Source organism: Mus pahari, chromosome 8 (genome assembly GCF_900095145.1).
Source record: "Mus pahari chromosome 8, PAHARI_EIJ_v1.1, whole genome shotgun sequence".
Classification (NCBI taxonomy): Eukaryota; Metazoa; Chordata; class Mammalia; order Rodentia; family Muridae; genus Mus; species Mus pahari.
The window spans coordinates 60,571,094-60,592,883 of NC_034597.1; the positions used below are offsets into that span (position 1 = coordinate 60,571,094).

The 21,790-nt window shown below is 49.9% G+C and overlaps 1 protein-coding gene across 1 annotated transcript; it reads right to left on the bottom strand.

The window, feature by feature from the left end:
• Positions 1-41: 41 nt before the first annotated feature.
• Positions 42-19,883, bottom strand: Rhobtb2 (Rho related BTB domain containing 2). The gene is made up of 10 exons (XM_021203520.2): positions 19,282-19,883; positions 15,059-15,260; positions 14,115-14,218; positions 12,891-13,076; positions 11,105-12,123; positions 10,729-10,847; positions 8,595-8,745; positions 3,670-3,758; positions 2,863-2,968; positions 42-2,739 (listed from the first exon to the last, which is right to left on the bottom strand). Exons 2-10 carry the CDS (start codon positions 15,248-15,250, stop codon positions 2,519-2,521), a joined length of 2,187 nt encoding a protein of 728 aa, XP_021059179.1. The 5' UTR covers positions 15,251-15,260; positions 19,282-19,883; the 3' UTR covers positions 42-2,518.
• Positions 19,884-21,790: the final 1,907 nt, after the last annotated feature.

The following is a 21,790-nucleotide window of genomic DNA, read 5'->3' on the forward strand; positions in this document are numbered from 1 at the left end:
GGCGTATGTGTTGGTAACATAAAACAGTACAAGACTTGTCATTAGATACAAAATACTCATGTATTATGAATTCATGACCAAATTAAATATGAAACCTTATATAAAAAGGTGTTGGGGGGGTTGTCAGTTTGTTTGTGTCTTTACCCCCGTCCTCTGAGACAACACTGAGTGACATGGTCCAGAGGAGCATGTTCTTGGGACACTGCCCCACCCCTGGGGGCGTTGTGTCAGACTTGTCCCACACTGGAGTTTCTCCTGCTCGTCTCCCTGGAATCCAGGCCACCCATGTACTACAAGGCACCTCCCTCTCCCCGCTCGCTCACAGCCCCCACCCCCACCGTGGTTATACAAGGCCACAGGGGTCCACCTGCTGCACACTGGCTCAGACAGCTGTGGGGTGGGGGGTGGGTCCCTGAGGGGTGAACTGGCCTGGGTGGGTGGGGCATGGCGTTCTCCTTGGTCTTCCTCCACCTCCACAGATCCTTCTCCCACTGGCCTGTCCATCCTCATCACCAGTGATGCCCAGGCTGCTTGGCCCTGTAAATCACTTGGGCAGACCCAATTCCCCTTGCTCATTTGGACAGTCATCTACCTATCATTTACAGTTCCCAAGAGATACCCCCTGTGTCGTCCAAGGAAGGTGTGAGGTGCTGCCTGCCTTTTCCATGAGTGCAGGCTTCTCCACACCAGCCAGTAGAGGGCAGCACACAACACACCTCCCCAGCCAGCAATTCTGGAACGCTTAATCACTAGGCAGCAGCAGGCTTGGCGGGCCCAGGCTCAAGACTACAGAAAATCAGCACTGTGACACCTGCTTCTGCCTGTTCCTTCTGACGAGGCCAGATCAGAACTCTAGGTCCTGGTACCACACAGTTGTAGGGTTGCATTTGTTTTGGGGTTGCTTTAATCCCAGCGTAAGCAACCTATCTAGGTCCTGGGGACTCGGCCAGTATTTCCTTATCTAAAGCATTTTCTCAGGGGAGGGGACCCCAGAACTCTCATGACCTACTCCCTCATGGCACTTCACCTCCTAAGTCTAGAGAGAGGGTCAAAGTGGTGATATGTGGATCATAATTAGGGAACGGGAAGGGTCAACTGAGACCCAGGGTCAATCCCATGGGGGCTTCCGGCCACTGGGTCAATCCCCCAGTCACCCCAATTCCTCTTTAGACTATCATCATTTCCTTCCTGCTCAGCTCCCCCATTTTCTCCTTCCCTCTATCCCCAGCCAGTACCAGGTTGACTATGTGTGGCCTGCTCTCCAGTGCACCCTTTTCTGACATTTAATCCCTGCCGAAAGCCTCCTGCCCCCCAAGGAAGCACATGCCCCACATACATCCCGTGGAGTCACCTTTGGAAGAGAAAGGCATCCTGCATCAAGCTGGAAAAGACACAAAGCCATCTGAGCCCCGACGCCCAAGCCTCCCCGTGCAACCCCGTAGCCTAGACCCAGCAAGCCTCGGGGAGTGGCATCCTCAGATACGGAGGGTACAGGTCCTCCCCTGAAAGGCATTGGAGCACTTGGTACTACTGACCCTTCATAGCCACGTAATAATAGAGGCCTCCAGTCAGCCTTGTGAAGATGTATACCCTACAGGGTCTCTCGTTTTAGAACTTCATTCTTCTGGGGAGACAAAGGATACCGCGTGGTCTTGGCGGTGCTTTTTGAGTTTGGGTTTCTCCTGTTAGGCGGTTTTTGCTCCCACCTCATAAAAGGCAGTGCTACCCAGAGGGAGGGGAAGAAACCCCAGAGGAACATTAAACTGCTGAGCATAGACCCCACCCTTCTTCCTCCTCCTCCTCCTTCATCCATGTCAGATGTAATGAGTGCAGGAAGGGTGAAGTAGAAACCCCACATGGTACTGAGGTGCTGCCGACAAACCTGAACACCGAATCAAAGCTGCTCCCCACCACTCAGTCTGCACTGCCTGCAGTCAGTCCGGAAAGGAAGCTGGCAGGCTGCAGTTTATTCTTCTCCGCCCCAGCAGCCACACCTTACCACCCAGGAGACTTGATGTGGGCTCTGAAGACTTCTTTTCTACCTTAACTTCTCTAAGATTTCAGTAAGCCTATGGGACCATGCTCACAAAATACTTGCAACCCTCAAAAGTCTGTGGATGGGGAAAAAAACAAAACAAAACGTGACCAGCTCCTGGAGAGGAAGCTGCCTCTGGCCAAAGCAGACACCAATACAGACAAGCCCGGGTACAGGGGAAGCTTTCCTCATTGGCTCTATTGTCAAGTCCAGAGAGAAAATAGCAGAACTCTGAGCTCCCCCACTGTGGGGCAGATGTTTTCCTGCCCTGCCTGGAATTGTAGGTGGACCCTGTTCTGATCTGCAGGGCCAGGCTCCTCTTAGCCTGAGCCACAATTGGCTGGTGAGAACGGCTCTGCCCTTAGGGTTCTGGTTAGGTGAATTCCCTCATCACCTGCCAGGTAGAGGGGGTGATACAGAAGAGCAGAAGGACAAGGGCTAATGAGGACAACAGCAGCAGGATCAGAAGATGGTGGCAGCATCTCAGACCACAGCCGAGGAGGAGGAGGAGGGGGACGCTGAGCCTGCTGCTGAGGAGGACGGGGAGGAGGGACTGTTCCAAAACAGCCACCGCCGCTTGGGCTGCCTCCGCAGGTGTAAATAGTCCTCTTTCTCTCGCTCCTTCCGCGCACGCTGATAGTGGTCCTCTTCTTTCAGGTACCAGACTGGCGGCCACCGGTGCTTCTCGAAGTACTCCTGATTTTCTAGACAGCAATGTAAGGGGTGTGAAGTTAGGAGGTATTTTCAGGGCAGCGCTAAGCCTACCCTGCCCAGGCTTCGGGTTAGCTCCTGCCGCAGAAACTTGTGGGGCTGACACGGAGACTCACCTGGAGACATAGCCTTCATGTCTCGGGGGAACTTGCGGCACACGTTGTTGTAGTTGGTGCAGATATGGTGAAGACACCAGTCAGCCAACTGGTACGCGCAGTGGAACTGTGAGTGGTACAGAAACACACGCAGACTGGAGCAGAGACTCCACATAGAGGCCTACGGAGCGGCAGCTCTGGGCAGTGCCCGTAGATACTTGGCAATCCTAAGGGGCCCCACCCTCACAAACATCCCTTCTGTTGCCAGAACTGGGCAAGACAATGCTTGATGTGAGCTCCTGGGTCCTATCACCAACCCCACAATCGCCTCAAGCGTGTGTACCACTAATGTTCGTGTCCCACATGCCCTTCCTCGGTACCTGCTCTTCTCAGCTCTTACCCAACCAGGTCCCCCTTCTCCTCCTGTCTGCAAACAGAACAGTCTGCACCAAGAAGGGGGCAACTGAGCTTAGAAAACCTGGCACCAGACACCCTCAGGCTCAATTCCTGCCACCGTGACTCCTTTGCTTTGTAATAAGGAAGCAGGCAGTTAACCTCAGTACCCCCTATATGATCCAAGCCCTATCCTGGGGTCCCCTCTGATGACCTATGGGCTGAGTCCCTCTGTCTGCCATGGCCAGCTCTCTTTGCAGATGTCCAGATGGTCTCTAGTTGCTTCCTGATATATAAGATGGCATAAACTCCACTCCACCCTGCTGGGACCAGGGCTGTACATTCTGCCGACCCATCACCTCCCAGAGCCCTACACTCTGCCTACGGGCAGGGTCTGGAGTCAAGACTTGTCACTTCCTACCCTTGCCACGATACCTGTGCCAATTCCAGGAATACAAGGACATCCCCATCGATGTCCACCATCATCTGGGTCGCCTCCATCAGTCCGGTCACTGTGTACTGCTCTGTGACACACACATACAGTAACAATCAGCTGAAGGAATATGACAAAGGACCTACAGTGCTTATGTACCACAGCAGGGGGTGGGGATTGCTACAGGAAGGAGTTCAAACTGATCAGGCCAGGGCTAAGTCCTGGACTTAGGTTTGATCCTTTAGAGGGGAAACAGGGATGAGGGTAAGACAGTGGGGCAGGAATGGGAAATGGGAAAAGGCTGCTGAGCTAGCTAAGGGTTTTTTCTTTTTTCAAACTGCACACATCCCACTGTACAACCTGCTACACTGAGGATCACAGCCCTCAGTACAATTAGCCACGGACGGAAGACAGTCTGAAACCTCATGTTTGTTGACAATGAAGAGAGCCTGAGAACTCTGACATAGAACTGTGGGTTAAACCTACTTATTCAAATTAATTTAAAATGTATTAACAAATGGTGTATTAATCCTCCAGTTTACATTCAAACATTTATATGAAGATAAACTCCTTTGGCCCCGAATTTAAATAAAAGTATCAGAATGAACCCATGAGGTATTTCAACCTTAAAAAGGTGAGTATGTTTTTCCAGCTCCTCCGACAGGAAAGACCAGGAAAGGAAAGTATCACAAGCACTTCCATTGTCATTTCCACTACAAGAAACCAGGACTTCCGCATGTATAGCGCCCAGGGTTCATTACCACTAAGAAACCAGAGTATCTGGAGAAACAGCTGATTCCAGATCTAGGACATTTTCCTTCTAGACAGCAAGGACACCAAGGACTCCAGAGCAATGTGAAGAGACAGCTATTGGCTAAAGGGATAGTATTTGAACTTCAAAAAGAATAAATGTTGGTTGTGGTAGTGCATGTCTTACAATCTTAGCACTCTGGAGGATTCAGCAGAAGAATCAGGAGTTCAAAGCCAGCTTAAGTTACAAAGCAAGTTTGAGGCCAGTCAGGGCTTTATAAGTCTCTGTCTTAAAAACAAAACAAAACAAAAAAACAAAACAAAACAAAAGAACAATACATTGAAAGGAAAACAATCATGTTCATGATAACACTTTTAAAATACACACAAATAAAAATTGGTCACCCTCAAGGGTGGGAGGAATGAGCTACATCTCAGAAACTCAAAGGAAAGGACCGAGTTTTACCATTTTAACTACAGAAGCGCTATTATTACTGGGTAACCAAACGTAAGTGATGGACCTTTCTCACTTTGCAGAAGGGAATGGCTGAGTTGGGATAGTATCTTTTTTAGGACATCTAATTAGTCGATAGGTCTAGGCAGTGATACTCAATAACTGTTAAAACCACAAAGAAAAGAAAGGAAGGAAGGAAGGAAGGAAGGAAGGAAGGAAGGAAGGAAGGAAGGAAGGAAGGAAGGAAGGGAAAAAAGAAAGAAAGAGAAGGAAAGAAAGAAAAAGAAAAGAAAAGAAAATCAGATAATCTTTTTCTTTTGATAAAGAGAAATTACTGAAGGCAGTATTTTCTTTTTAATGCATCAGGATCTAGACCCTAAATTGAATAGCCAGTTACAAGAAATATGGCTGGGAGAGAATTATATTAACTACACCATGAACATGGACTTGTGGGACTGGGGTTATAGCTCAGTTGGTAGAGTGCTTGCCTACCACGCCTGAAGCACTGGGTTCCATCGCAGCACCACATAAGCTAGGTGTGTCATGAGGTGGAGGCAGGAGGATCAGAGTATGAAGCAGGTCTAGCCTACAGAAGGACCCCATCTCAAAAAAAAAAAAAAATAGGAATGCAATCAGAAAAAGAAAGAAAGAAAGAAAGAAAGAAAGAAAGAAAGAAAGAAAGAAAGAAAGAAAGAAAGAAAGAAAGAAAGAAAGATCCAGCTCACAGAAAACAGCCAGAGCAAAAGACAATCTAGGGCTTGTGAGATGGTTCAGGAGATAAAAACCCTGGCTGCCAAACATGAACACTTGAGTTTGGTCCCCAAAGTCCATAGGGTGAAAGGGGAGAACCAACTCCCAAAAGTTGTCCTTAGACCATCACACCATAAGTAAGTAAGTAAGTAAGTAAATGTACATTTAAAAACCAGAGTAGGAGTGCACTGGTTGCTTTCTGTCAACTTGACACAAGCTAGAGTCAACCTGAGAAGAGGGAACCTCTACCCAGGAAGTGCCTCCATCTGATTGGCCTGTAGCCACGTCTGTGGGGGCATTTCTCCATTGCTGATTGATGTGAGATGGCCCAGCCCACTGTGGGCATAACTAACCCAAAGCAGGTAATCCTGGTTGTATAAGCAAGCAAGCTGAGTGGGCCATTGAGAGCAAGCCAGTAAACAGTGTTCCTGGGGCTAGAGAGATGGCTCAGCAGTTAAGAACACTGACTGCTCTTCCAGAAGTTCTGAGTTCAATTCCCAGCAACCACATGGTAGCTCATGACCATCTATAACGGATCTGACACCTCTTCTGGTATGTCTGAAGACAGCCACAGTGTATATACAATAAGTAAATAGTCCTACCTTGGCTTCCCTTGTGAATAGCTGTAACTGGTAAGCTCCCCACTAACCTAAGCTTACCACTTACCTCCACTAACCTGACTTGGCTCTTTTTTTTTTTTTTTTAAATCACAGTGGCAAACAGCAAACTATGATAGTTTGTTTTTCAACAAATAACTTCAGGAAGATTTTTTTTTTTAATGGACAGGTACTCATTGATTAAATGAAATTCAAAAGATAACACACACATAAAAAAGTAAAACCAAGCTCTAATGTTGAAAGGAAGCATGCCTGGATGATGACACTACAGACTGTAAAGGAAGGGAGTCTGTAGAAATTACTGTAAGAGAAGACAGCCTGGCAACGTGGGTTCCTCTGGGGAGACAAGAAGGATCTGTAATGGGGAGAGAGCACTGATAACAAGCGGTGTGGCCAGGGAGGCCTCAAGTTCCTGGCCACTCGTCAAACTGATAAAAGGATTTTGCTGTAGAATTCATTAAATATATATTTCATTGATTTGTGTTGTATTCAACAACAAACAAGATTAAGTATGAACTGATAACCTCAGAAAATGTAACGCATCAACCACCTGAACTCAGCAGCTCCCACAGATCCTTCACAAGGTAGATGGGCCATCCCCGCTTAGTGCACATTCTCTAACTGGCACAGATCATGGGGGGAGGGGGTGCGGGGGGGGGGAAGTAATTAGATGTTACTTTCTGCAAGGCCTTTCACAGGACAGTGCAGTTTGACATTTTAAACGGTAGCTGTGCGAAAATGACCTGTGTGGGCTTAACCAAGGGTGCTTCTCCGACTTGCTTCTAATTCCTGCACTTATGAAAAAGAACTCCTAGAAATACCTTTATGGGTTTAGTTTCTCCCGGAGGCCATTACTTTAGAGCTAGTCTTCTGAAAACAGAAGTAGTCCGTGTCCGATTTTGAAATGTCATGGCCTCTGGAAAGGTTACAGCATTTTCCATGGGCACCAGAGTGCTAAAACTGTAACGCCAAGACGCAGGTCTTACTCCCTACCCTAAAGACTCTCTTGCCCCTCAGTTGGGTCACTGGACTCCCTTTGTAGGCCTGGTTCTTAATGTTCAGTTCTGACCAATTATTTCTGCCTGCTTCCTGTGACTGATGAGTCCCTTTTGATTCCTCTCTCATCACAATGCTGATTCCCCGGAGTCTGCCCTTAATCTTAATTAACTTCCCAGGGATCCAGTAGCTTTGACCCTGGCCCTCGCCTAAGTCCAGACTCGAGTTCTAAAGCAATTCTCTGCCCTCTCCTGACCTGCCCAGGAAAATCAATCTTGACCTCAACACTTAACAACACTAGTATCTAAATCACCAGCAACAGCAACACCAACAGAAGCTGTCTGCCTGGGTCTCCATTGTCAGGCCCCCTTTCCACTGTGGGCACCTGGCTGCCCACGTCATCCTTGCCTTGAAGGCTTTTGGGATTGGCTCATTTTAAAAGCTGAGCTATAGCTCTATAATATTCCCTTTCTCCCTCTCCCCCCAACCCCCCATGTGTTTTGATACTAGAAACTAAACCCGGGGCCTTGTACAAGGAGGCACGCAGCGATGAGCTACAGCCTCGTCCCTACCCCCTTTCTTTGAGACAAGGCTTGCTAAGTCTCCCAGAATAATTAAACGGATTCTGTTGCTTAGGCAAGACTTGAACTTAGGCCCCTTCTACCTCTGCCTCGTGTTAGCTTTCGTTAGAGTCCGTAGCACCAGGCCCAACTTACACACACACACACACACACACACACACACACACACACACACACACACACAGCACATCTATGTCTTCAGGCAAAACATTACACAAACTGAACTCTTCTTTTTAATGCACATTGGTGTCTTGCCTCTGTGTATATCTATCTGTGTGAGGGTGTCATATCTCCTGGGGAGTTACAGACATGTGAGCTGCTATGTGGGTGCTTAGAATTGAACCCATGTCCTCTGGAAGAGCCGCCCAGTGCTCTTAACCACTGTGCCATCTCTCCACCAGACTGAATTCTTTTTTTTTTTTTGGTTTTTTCGAGACAGGGTTTCTCTGTGTAGTCCTGGCTGTCCTGGAACTCACTCTGTAGACTGGGCTGGCCTCAAACTCAGAAATTTGCCTGCCTCTGCCTCCCAAGTACTGGGATTAAAGTCTTGTGCCACCATGCCCAGCTTTTTTTTTTTTAATGCATTTTTTTTAAATCTCTCTCTCTCTCTTTTTTTCCTTGAGAAAAACCAGACTGAAAAACCAGAGCACTTTTTCCCTTGATGTCCCATCCCAGTCTGTCCCCAGGAGCAGAGAGGTAACAAAGGATGCCTAATCACTCCCTGGGGTCTCCGTGACCTTGCCCCAGGGAGGTCCCTGAACAACACTACAGTTACTTACCTGTGAGGGCAACCAAGTGTGGCAGGCAGAGGCGGTTAGCCAAGACAATGAGCTTCATATCATCCAGGTCTGGGCTGGAGGTGAACATGCCTGTGTAGAGGTACTCCAGCACAGCTCTCATGCAGCTCTTGCTTGTGTATGGAAACACCACCTGGTGGGCGGGGAAAGAAGCAGGCAAGTGGCATGAAGTCTCGGGTGGTTCAGAGTTCATCCTGACAGATAAAGACCTGCCTCGGTGGGCTGGTCTCCCCCAGTAACCAGCCTTCTGGGCTGTTCCCGAATCTGCTTAGGGGACCCCAATAATCTTGGCTCAGTGACTTGACAGCATTAGTTGAGTGGGGGCGCTGGTGCCTTCTAAAGGGACCTAGATTCTTGGCATCTCCCTGAAACCACTCTGGCAGGGAGGATGCTTGAAGGAGGCCATTTGGGTCAGCCACTCCCCAGAGTCCCCGGTGCCTGCAGGGGACAGCTGAAGTGGGCTACAGAGTGAGCAAAGGGAGCCGCTGGCTGCTCAGCGCGGCTGCTCTGGGCCTCTGGGATCACCTCACAATGGCACAGAAACAAAACCTGCTTTTTAAAAAAAAAAAAAAAAAAAATCAGATGGGAATCACTCATCTGGGCTTGCTGAGAACAGGGTAGAGCTTTAAATTGTGTGTCTGTGGTGCTGAGAAACACCCAGGGCGCACAGGCCCCCCTCTAGGGGGGCTTCAAAGGATCCTGGCTATATTCTGTGTGTCCAACTCCTTCTCCCACTTCAGAGACCAGTCCAGTTCTTAAGTATTCAGCTTACCCTTCCCTAAGCACTTTCTTCCCAGAAGCCTTAGGGAGCTCACATTTCTAATTCACCCAGCATGACTGGCCTTGGTTTGTTTGTTTGTTTTTTTTTCAGTCAAGGATCTAGTGAGCATGGTCTAAAGGGGTGGGAATTGGGGGGCAGTACGGGTATCTGGCAGAAGTCAAATAACATGACCCCCGCTCCAAAGAAATGACAGATGAGCTGGGAAAACTGCAAGGGGGTCCATTGGATTTTATACATCTGTGTAAAGTAGAACCTTGCTAGCTGTTAAGATAGAATGATGGGTAACTGGCGGGCGGTCCAGGAGACAGAGATGATGGAAAACACCAAAGGCTGTCACCGGGCTACTCTGCTTGTCTAGGAGGACGGAAGAGGGACCGGATGCAGGAGAGCATCTCTAAGGGCTCATCTACAAACCCTTTCCAACTCTAGGCTGAGCTGGTACTCGAGAGGGTGGCAAGTGAGGAGAAAGATGGGTCAGCTGATGGGTACTGATGAGAGAGAAAGGGGACTATGTTCATTATGTGCTTTTATATTCTGTATTTGATGGCCTGACATCTAGAGCTGGGAGGTCCTTTGTAGCCTAGCCAGCCGGTTCTAAAGCTAGCAAAGGAGCTGCCTTCGAGTGGGCCTCCTTTTCCACACTCACACACCTGTCTACCACTTCCTGTTCCAATCACCCTAGAGTCACGAATCAAACGACCAGAACACCTCCACCTCTACGTCCTGGCTGACTCCCGCTCTTCTCGGTGTGGCCCCTCTCAGGGTGCATTTACCCTCCTTGGGATCTCTATCAAGCCACCTTGCCGGTAGCATTTTCTCCTGATCTGTTGATCTCTCCATAGCTCAATAATGATAAAGCCTATCTTTGCAGACACTGTTCACTTCAGCTTGGAACATAGGCTTTCCCATGTGTCTCAGGGAAGCCACAGAGTACATTAAGGAACCAAGGAACTGTCAATCCTAAGTTCCAGACCTACCCTCTTTTTTTTTTTTTTTTTTTTTCTCTCTCTCCTAGTTGCATAACTTTGTGCAAGTTGCATAACTTCTCAGGGCATCCCTTTCTTGCATATAACAGGTTCGGCTTGCTATATGTACATCTGGGTAAAATTAAATGAGATATATATGAAAGAGCTTTCCAAACTACTAAGATACTGTAATTTCCTCTCTTGGAATATTGAAAAATCCTTGGCTATTGGAAGCATCTCATACACTTGTTTTGGGTCCATCACTGGGCTTACAATATGACCAGAGCCCAGGGGAGTACCATTAAACGATGCTCAAATTCAAAGATGTAAATGTCTCTCCCATCCTCTCCCTTCCCATCTCCAGCCTCACCTCCCTGGTAGAACTCTCCACAAATGGCCCCCCAAACATGGCAGCCATCCAGTCACAGCTGGAAATCAGCAGAGGCTTATGGGCGCTGATGGTCCCATCATCCAGGATGAAGGTCACATCTGTCCAGGAGAAGAGGCATCGTGTAAGGACACAGTAGATATGCTGGAGAATCAGCCCCAAGCAGTCACGGGGTCCTGACTACCCACCGGCCTTCTGGAGCCGTGTGATATGAGTAACTGGCTGCAGACCATCAAGCTATTGGCTGGAGCAGCAGGACAGCCATATCGCCATGGCAATTCCGAATACTAAGGGGATAACCCAGACCCCTCAAAAATTTTTCCTGGAGAGAACCCCTTCTTCTAAGTGTGTCCCATACCTGAAAAGGTGCCCTTTGCCAAACACTCCTTAACCCGGTTGGTCCGGCGTACATGGAAGGCCTTGGTGATCTCCTGATTCATGAAGGCCTCGTTGTTGAGAATGTTGGCCACCATCATCCGTAGATCAAAGACCTCTAGCAGCTCAGCAATGTGAGCGATGTGCATGAGGTCCCGTTCATTCTCACCTAGCTCCCCTGTGTACAGGTACTTGAGAACAGCCCGGAAGGGCCCCGGCTGAATGGAGTTATCCATCTTCACTACCACCATCAGCCGGGATTTGAAGGTCAGAGGATCCTCTGCCATCTCTTCCTGGATACTCACAAAAGCTCGGCTCCAGGAAGACAGCACACGTCCTCTGCCTGGCAGGTACCCTGTTCCATTACCCCGTAAGATCCCGTCACTGGTTGAAGCCCTTAGGCCAGCAGGACCAGAGCTGCCAGCCTCGTCCACACTCTCACATACATCAAAGCTGGCTGCCCGAAGCAAGAAGTCCCGCCCATGGTGGTGATGGTGATGATGATGGTGTTGCTCAGGGTGGCTCCGGTGGTCCTCTGGGCGGGGCCCCCCTGATCCTGAGGGGCCCCCCAGCTCCCCCTCACTCAGGTCCATGAGGAATAAGTCATAGAATTTGGAGGAGGAGGTGGAGAGGTAGATTTTGTGGGCAAAGATGCGCACGCGCTCCTGCAGCACCAGGATGACATCCGCACAGAGCGGGTCTTCCAGGAGGTGGGCGGGGCACTCCTCGCTGCTGGAGGGGGGATCGGGCACCACGATGATGGGGGGTGGTGGCTTGGGGGGGAGGAAGGGTGCCTGCAGTAGAGGTCGCTGCACATTGCGCAGATGTGATTTCCAGAACTGCAGGTGGCGGCGGGAGATGAGTGCAGCCCGAATGGCATTGTCAAAGACGTCCTTGATACCAAACTGGGCCACCACGCTGGTCTCGTAGTAAGGGATCCCCAGCTCTTTGGCCACTTCCCGACCCTTCTCTGGGGGAAGGATTTCATTGGGCTTGATGGGTCTGGTGTGTGAAGAAAGAACAAACTTGTGTTGGTGATGGAAAGAGCCAGGCCATTTTCTTCCAGGTAGGAGGATCTGCTCAGCATCTGCCCTTGACCCCTCTCTTTTCTGCCTGGCCCTCTGGTCCTTTAGGAAAGCTTCATTTTTCTATGCTAGACCCCACTGACTGCCCCAGTTCAAAGCAGGGGCTGCACCTCCCCCTCTGGATACACCTCAGATTCCAAATCTGTGGAAACTCAAGTCCCTTGTATAAAACGTCACTGTGGGTCAGGCAGTGGTGGTGCCTGCCTTTAATCCCAGCACTTGGGAGGCAGAGACAGATGGATTTCTGAGTTCGAGGCCAGCCTGGTCTGCGGAGTGAGTTCCAGGACAGACAAACTGGCTGAGCCCACAGCTATGGAACTCATGATATGAAGAGCCAACTATATTAGCACCGCAGAATTCTAAGACCCATTCATACACACACACACACACACACACACACACACACACACACACACACACATGTCTTCTCCTCTCTGTCTTTCCTCATGGAATACAGAACAAGACTGTTCCCATAGGAGGTATACAATGACATAGAAGGATGAATAAGTGAGTGAGTGAGTGAGTGAGTGAGTGAGCATCTTTGTTGTTGATTCTGATGTGAATTAGTACCAAGTAAAAGGAGAAGTATAAGGGTCAGTGGGTCTCCTTCCGGGTTGAGCAGGGAGCCACAGTGATGCCCTGTCCCCATGTCCCTTCCCTCTCCCTGGGCACCAGTACCCCTACCTAGCCAGAGGTCTCCTGGCCCTGTTAACGGCTTCCAGGTCAGCATAGCGCAGGTCCAGCTGGCAGCCCACCAGAATGACAGGAGCTCTGGGGCAGAAATGCTTGATTTCTGGGTACCACATGGTCTTGACATGGTGGAGGGAATTGGGGTTGGCAATGGAGAAACACAGAACCACCACGTCGGATCTGTGGGGTGGGAGAGAAAAGTTAGTGGCACAGAGAGCTGATGGTGGTTTCCTGAAAAAAGAAAAAAAGGAAAACTCATTGGCTTGCCCCCCCCCCCACTACAGCCTAGCCTTGCCTTAGGAACCCGTTTTCGCACGATACACAATAATCGTGACTATAATTTCTGTAGGCATTTTAAAGTACAAAGATTCCCTTGGCCGCACGGCTATCTCATGAGTTAAAAACTATCACTTGGAGCTGGGGATGAGGCTAAGTGGAGGGAGTAATTCCCATGCAGGCATGAGGACTCAGGTTCAGATCCCTAGTACTCCAACATTCACAGAAAAAGCCAAGTATGTCTGTGGGCATTTGTGTCCCTGCCACAGCGACAGGGGATCAGGGGGGTGGAGTAGGAGGGGGAGCAGGGGTGGGATCCCTGGGGCTTTCTACTCCATCCAGCAAGACCAGCCAAAACTGTATGTTCCTGGTTCAGTACAAAGCCCTGTCTCAAACAACAACAACAACAACAACAACCACCCTCTAGCTCATCAGACATACACACAGGTACAAGACGCTCTCCCTGCAACACACACATGAATGTGTTAATGCCAATACACATATCTAGATACACACACACACACACACACACACACACACACACACACAGACACTCCTATTTTGCCAGACCTGGTGTTACAGGCAAGCTATTTGGGAAGTCTGAGGCAGAGAACTTCCAGTTCAAGGCTGCCTGGCTGACGTGGGCACTGGAAGATCTTATCTCAAAATACAGTTCTTCTCTTGTTTGTTTTGCTTTGCAAAGGGCTAGAGATAGATATAGCTCAGAGGTAGGGCACCTGCCTATGATGCATGAGGCCCTAGGTTCAATGTCCAGCATTGAAAGAAGAAAGAAAATAAAGGCTCGCCAACTCACAGGCTGGAGCTGCTCAGAGCGAGTCGGTTGCAGAGCTGGGACTCTGTACCATGCCTCCGAGCCCAGGATGTCTTCCGCCCCAGGGAATGCCCACCACCTCACTGCAAGCCCCCCAAGGCTTTCCCTACCTTCCATAAGCAAAACGTCGGTCTTTGTGGTGGTCTCCGAAGGTGTCCCAGAGGCGCAAGGAGACACTGACGTCATCTACCACATCTCGGGAGCGTTCTAGCACCTGGGCATGGTGGGGAGACAGGACAGTGGTTCTTGGGGACAGATGCCAGCTCAACCCTGATGGGGAGGACAGGGCTGGTACATGTGTCTTGTACAACCTGCTGTCCACGTGAAATCACTGGCAATCTCCATGCCGAGTGGAAGCAGGGGAGACCTTAAAAGAGCACACTTGTTGTTGCAGAAGAACATGTTATTACTTTGGACTGCGATTGCTCAGACACGGTTCTCAGACAAAGTCAGAATCCTAGCCACCGCCTTACCCCTTTGCTGGCTCGTTTCATTCTAACGTGACACAAGCTAGAGTTATCTGAAAGGAGGGAAGCTAACCTGAGAACATGTCTCCATGAGATCCAGCTGCAGGTTATCTTCTTAATTAGTGACTGACTGGGGAACCTATGGTGAGTGGTACCATTCTTGGGCTGGTGGTCACAGGTTCTATCTGACAGCAGGCTGAGCAAGCCATGAGGAGCAAGCCAATAAGCAGCATTCCTCCATGGCCTCTGCATCCGCTCCAGCCCTGCTTGAGTACCTATCCTGACTCCCTTCAGTGATGGACTATGGTGTGGAAGTATAAGCCAAACAAACCCTTGCCTCTCCAACTTGCTTTCGGTCATGGTGTTTCATCACAGCAATAGAAACAGTAACCTGAATATCAATGCAAACACAAATGGTCAAAGATACCTCCCTGGGAGTAACCTTCCTTCAGACCTCTCTCCAGAGGCTCCTTCCGCTTCATCTGCCTCTGCCCCACCCCTACGGGCTCTCAGGAGCTCCAGAGAGACACCAAGCTAGTTCCACACACACAGCACGGGCCCCCAACCAAGGGACCTTGTAGTCTTACCTCCTGGCACACACGATACTGGTCAATGGCCCACACTGTGGGCACATGGGTGGCAAGCAACTGGTACTGGGTGAGGGTGGCATTGCAGGCCCGGGCACAGATGAGCCTAGTCTTGCCCACGGCGTTGTCCCCCACCACCACGCACTTGATGGTCTCTACGTTTGGCCTTTCATAATCCATGTCAGAATCCATTAATTGGGACCTGAAAGGAATGGCAAGAAAGGAGCTATCAGGACAGTTCGGCATGTTCTACCCCTGAGGACCAGCGTCAGTGTAGGCAGTCCTCCTCGGCTGGCTCTGTCTCTCTGTCAAGCGCTGGCACTGACAGAGAGAGAGAGAGGAGTGGGCAACTTTACAGGGGCCCTAGGAAACAGGAGCTCGTTCAGGCTGAGTGACACAATACCACCGGATGGATCACCCCTCTCCCTCTGGTCTCCCACCATCCTGTAGCTGGGTTCCTGAGCGGAGGCTGTCTGTGAAAGATTCCAGGGCAGGACCTGCTTTGGGCCTGGTCCCACTCCCCCAGAGCTCACTCCTCCTCTGTTGGCCTCCTCTTCCCTGGGGCTGTAGCAGGAGCAGAACAAAACAGCTGAGAGAAGCAGACTTAGGGCCAGGTCCCACCCCTTCCCAGCATGCTCCAGGGCAGAGTCACTTTAAAATTTAATGGACGAGTCAGGGCGGCAGCTCTCCCTAGCTTCCCCTGTTTTCCCCTGGCCCTCTCGCATGGTAAATTTCCAAGTCCCAGCCTGTTCACTTCCATCCTCCTACCCTGCCCTCTTATTGGCTAGGAGAGGGTTTTTTCTGACAGCCTTTTTTGAGTAGGAAGACTTCTTTGTACCTGCTGAATCTACAAGCCTCCTCTTTCCTACTCTGGTTCGGTCACGTTGCCCACATGTCTGCTCAGCCGAAGGCCTACTTTGAGACAGAGACAGGGGGAGTCATAGCCCAAAACAATACACTCTATGGTACATGGGCCTTCCCATACCCAATCTGGGCTACCCACTGCATCCCACATCCGGCTCCCAAGAGTGAGATCTACCTCCTTCCAACCTCCTACGGAGGAAGAAGCTTATACTGGAAGACCCTCGTGCCTCCGGCAGTCTGAGGAGAAGCCAGACAAATTGTGTACGTGGGGAACTGGCTGCTAGAGCAAGTTGCGGGTCAAGCTTAGCTTAAATTTCTGCCTCAGTTTCCTTTGGTGATCGGCAGAGAGGTAGTTTGTCCATGTCAGAGGGTAATTGGTCAGACTGAAGAGACATGTTCTTCTGTAGCTAACATTCACGTCAGTGGTTAAAAAGCTGAGGCTCGGGTTTGAGGAGACTTTGAAGGTACTCTCTCCACTGGCATCTACCCTCCCAGAAGCAGGCTGGGGAGCAGGGAGCAGGGGCAGGGCAGGTGCACTTGGGGTTATCAGTGCGCCCCGGCTCACTCCCTATGTGCAGCAAGTCATCATCTCTGAAGTAAGCCTTCCCAGGTCCAGGAAGGCTGAGCGCAGAGTCGTCCTGGAGGCTGCCCAGGCGCTTTACTGCTGAGCCATCAAGACCAGAGCCAAGCCACCACCACCACCACCACCAGCAGCAGCAGCAGCAGCAGCAGCAGCAGCAGCAGCAGCAGCAGCAGAGGAGCTCTGTCCCTGGCACACTGTAACTAGATGCTAACATGCAGGAATGCAGAAGTGAAATGCCCATGTAACATGGCAGCTGGGATTTGCGCAGGAGGGTGCAGCTAAGCAAGGGGTGCAGCAAGGACTTCTCAGTGAGACAGGTTTGTCCTCCTCCCAGGAGCCCCCCAGGAGCTGGATCCCTCCACTAAGCTGGCCCAGTCTACATGACAACCACCACATCGTTACGATGCCCTCCTGGTCCTATCCACCAGGCTACTGTTACAGCCATCAGCTTTCTGTTTCCTCTTCTCTGTCCCAAACAGTTCCTAGTCTCGACCTCTGAGGGATGTATTGGTACCAGAAAGAGCCACGTGGGTGTGGTTTCTGCTTTAAGGAGCCAAATAACAAAAATAATAATAATAATAAAAAAAGATGAGATAAAACAGAATCTCACCTATGAAGACAGAAACCCACAGGCCAACAGTACTTCTATAGTTTGGAAACACTAGCATGTAGGTCTGGAAGTGAATGGGAGGGGCCTGGGTTCTTAAATCCAGGGGCCATGTCCAAGTACAGCTGCTTTATGACCTGACACAGACAGACAGACAGACAGACAGACAGACAGACAGACAGACAGACACACACACACACACACACACACACACACACACACACAACTTGTGATTTCATTTCCAGAGTTTTCAGTAGGGGACAGCAAGCAAATAAGTAGGAGAGTGGTAAATGTGGGCCATGAGTTTAGGATGCAGACTGCTTACACTTCTACCTAATCTGCACACTGAAGCCCGTGCCCCATCCGACTGCCCCTTCAGGCTTCCCTAACACGTCTACCAACTGGCACTTCCTTTTGCTTACTGTCATCCCTACATTAGCAACTGCAAGCTTCATTGTCCTAGCTAAAAAGAGGCAAACCACTGCACTTATCGTGGACTCAGTCTCTGCCTCCAGAAAATGGGTATAAGGGTGTTGGCAGAAAGTTTCTGAACACGTGAATTTTGGTAAATTCACGCCAAGGGAGCCCGGGTGGAAGGAGGTATTTGTCGTCTTATGTAATATAGTATTATATAATGCTAGATTGCCTATCCATATGTGTAATTATATCTCTCTTTAAGATACAGGCTGGCCCAATTAAGCCAGGAGAACTTTTTTGTCTAATCAGGCCTGTCTTAAGTGAGGATCCTGTCCAGAAGCCACCATGGCAATATCAATGTAACCTGTAACTTCTGTTCTAGAATATTACTACTTTTCTGGATCCCTGTTGAGGCATGACAATACAAACCATGAGGTGAACTTCCCCACTGTCCCTTTCCCTCTGGCACACCCTTCTTCAGTGACTAGATACTGTTCCTCACAGTTGTCCCAGCCCCATTCCTCCAGAGCCTCCTGACCATCCTCCACCCTCGTCCTGGGTATCACAACCTCCAATTCACTCCATCCACCCCCTTGACAATCCTGAAGCCACTGATACTTCCTCCCCAACTCTTGTCCCCAAATCACCACTCCCTCTTCACAAACAGTGTCCTGCACATCAGCTTCCCCAGTTCTTTGTGCTCTGTCCAGGACAGATCCGAAGGTGTGCTCAGATTACCCACAAACCTCAAGGGCTCCCATTCCCACCCCCGCACCCCTACACACACTGTTTGCAGAGCTCAAAAGCCCCCCTTTCCCTCCCACAGCTGATAGGAGGCTTGTTCATCTGTGGCTGCCCTAGTCTGGTTGTCAAGGAAACGACAATCTCCCTGGGAGCCTGGCTTGTCTCCTAGCAACCAATATCCCACATCCTGCATCTTACAAAAAAAAAAAAAATGAAAGGGAGGAAAATCGAGAAAATGAAAGTAAAAATCAAGGAAGGTGGATAGAAAGGAAGAGTCGGAAGGAGAGAGGCAAAGGAAAGGTCGGTTTGGAGTTAAGGGAGCTCCCACTGTGGACGCTGACATTGTAATATGGGCGAAGGTGGAGGGGTGGATCTTCCCCACGCAGAAAACGTAAAAGCAAGGCCCAAAGGGATCTTAAATGATCACATTAACAGAAACGGGAGCCTAAATACAGGATAAACCTTTTCAACCCTAGGATACCCGAACATTAACAAAGAAAGCTCAACGTTTCCACCAGTAGTTTGCCAAAACTCAGCTGGACAGACCACAGTGGAGTTGACTTCAAAGAATGAGCTAGTTCCACAGCCGGCAGCAAACACCGCAATTGTACTGTTTTTTTTTTTTTTTTTTTTTTAAGAAAGAAAGAAAAGAAAAGAAAAAGAAAAAAGGTACACCTCTACCACTCTGAACCTCTTATTTCCCTCCTGACATGCCGCTCTGCACACACAATTTTTTTTTTAAGTGAAATAAATAGGGGAGGGGGAGGGGCACGACACACGGATGCAAAACATGTAGTTCTCCCTTAAAACACCCAAGAAAGGTTAGCTTCTCTTCCCTCTGAACTGTGCAGCCTCAGCAAGTGCCCAAGGGAAGAGTGGAGCTCAGGGGAAGGCAGGAGGGACGCAGGGAGGAGAGGGGAGGGCGCTGAAGGATGAGCCAAGGCGAGGCGGCACGTTTGCAGAAGCTGCTTGCAACCCGGCCATAATAGAAATCAATCGTGTACTTACACCACTACATGTGACGGGGTAATTTCTAGTGTAGGGAACACATCTCTTCCTGCTAAGCACGTTCATTTTAGTGAGATGTCTGGGGTCACTCTGCGCGTGCAAGTTGGGGAGCCGCCGACGCTGCTGCTCTGTGCTGGAGACCCAGACTCCTGGGGTCCCGGTTCAGGTACGATCAGAAGAAACTCTGGCACAGGAGCCCTGGTCGGACTGCGGCACGTGAGCAGCCTGGGGCGCTGCACTGCAGCCACTGCCTCTTCCGGATCAGCATCTCCGCGCGCCCCGGGCGCCCAATGTCATGGAGGCTCGCGGAGCCGGGCTGCGCGCCGCCGCTCCGACCTCCGGCCGCTGGGCCGCGCCGCCGCCCGGCTGCGCTGCGGAGGTTGCGGGCGGCGCGCTAGAGAGCGAGGCGCCGGGTGAGGCCGCCGCACGCGCGCAGCCTTAAGACGCCGAGCGCCGCAGTCCCCGGGACCGCTCACGACCTCCTTTTTTCATTCACAAAAAAAGCAAAGTGGGGAGGGGGGTTGGGGGGGGGGAAAGGGATTTAAAAAAAAAAAAAAAAAAAAGGAAAAAAAAAAATTGCACCCAGGAATGGTTGCTGTGACAAGGACTGCCCACAGCGGCGTGTGGTTGGTGGAGAGGAGAGCGATGGGGATTGGACGCCCAGAGGCCACGCCCGAGACACGCCCCCGATCCCGGGCACACCTCCCGCTCCTCTCTTGGTTTTGCACCTCCTTCTTTTTACCCTGGGAGCCACGAATGGCCTGCAGCTGACCTCGCCAGCCTCAAAACCTTGCAGGACTTTCGGGATGGTTTTCCCCAGGAGGCTAGAAAGAAACTCATCCGGCTTTGCGCCCTGGGAATGCAAGTCAGAGGGCCACGGGAAGATTTTCCTGTTTCTCCCTAAGTCAGCCAAGCCTCTACCCCGCGCACAACTGCTCCGAGTACTGGGGGACCTTTCTTCATGCATTATCCCTGAGGCTCCGACTTCTGGAGCTCTTAGTGAGTGGGCTGTATGGATACCTGTACTTTCTGACCTGTCTGCCACCTAGACCTTCTTCAGAGGTTCCCATCCCAACTTGTTGTCAAAGAGAGGTCACTAGAATCTTCATAACTTTGCAAAGAATGCCAAGGAAATATTAGCCAGAGAAACCCTACCTAAGTCCTCTCTGGGTGCTCTAAATATGGTGACTGTCATCCCCAGCGCTTGGGTGGGTGAGACAGAAGAACTGTCATGAGTGCAAGACTAACCTGGACTACAAAGCAAAATCTTATCTCTAAACCCTAAAATAAAAACGGGTTGAGTCTAATGCCTTCCATTCTGTTCATTGGAAGGAAGCGTTCGCGGTCAAGGCTAGGTTCGGTAGATTGGTCCGGACTGCTAGGAATTACACATCTTGTCGATTCTCTCTGGACAGTTTTTTAAAGCAGACTGGTAAACTTCACACAAACCTGCCCTATCACACCTCCAACTTCCTTTTTGAGAATGTAGATCCATTTTAATGTTGGTCAATGCAAAATATGATATAAAAGAGAGATTTACTTCCCCTTGCCAAAGTCAAATAAAAACTGAATTTTGGCCAAAATACACATCTCTAACCCCAGCATTGAGAGGATTGAGGCAGGAGGATGGAAAGTTTGAGGTCAATATGGGTGATGTAGGGAGACCCTGCTTTAAGCAAAGAAATACTCAATTTGTATTGTCTAAAATGTGTCTTATCTGTGAGTGCCTAGGACTGAAAGTTGCTCACCAGGGCACCTGTAGTAAGTGTGCATTCAGGTTCGTTTAATCATTGTGCAGTAGGCAGATACTTTTCTGTCCCTGGCCTCCAACACCTACTCAGAGCTGGAGAAGGTTGACAGTGACCAGAAATGCTTCCTCACACTTCCTGTTCAGACTCCTGCCTTCATAAAACAAATACTAGTTCAAAGGCATGTTTAAGAAAGAAAGTAGACGCCGGGCAGTGGTGGCGCACGCCTTTAATCCCAGCACTCGGGAGGCAGAGGCAGGTGGATTCCTGAGTTCGAGGCCAGCCTGGTCTGAAGAGTGAGTTCCAGGACAGCCAGGGCTAAACAGAGAAACTGTCCCGAAAAACCAAAAAAAGAAAGAAAGAAAGAAAGAAAGAAAGAAAGAAAAAAAAAAAAAGAAAGAAAGAAAGAAAGAAAAGAAAGAAAGAAAGAAAGAAAGAAAGAAAGAAAGAAAGAAAGAAAGAACATACATTTGGCACAGAAGAGTTTCATGTCATTGCTTCTGCTCCTAAGAGTGATTGTACAAAAGGAAAACACAGTATGAAACCTCTCCAGGTTCCAGGTTCCTAGAGCAGGCAAGGGCCCCTCCCCTCCCGGACCCTAGTCTCTCTACTCAGCTCTGCCACCTGGGTGCTCCGGTATCACCTTTCATGTGTCCTGCAGTCTGTCACTGGTACAGTGCTGAGCAGGCAAACAGGCCCCTCCTTTGCTAGAGGGTAGTTAGAGGTGTGTGCCCCTGAGCCTGTGACTCTCTAGCCAATGC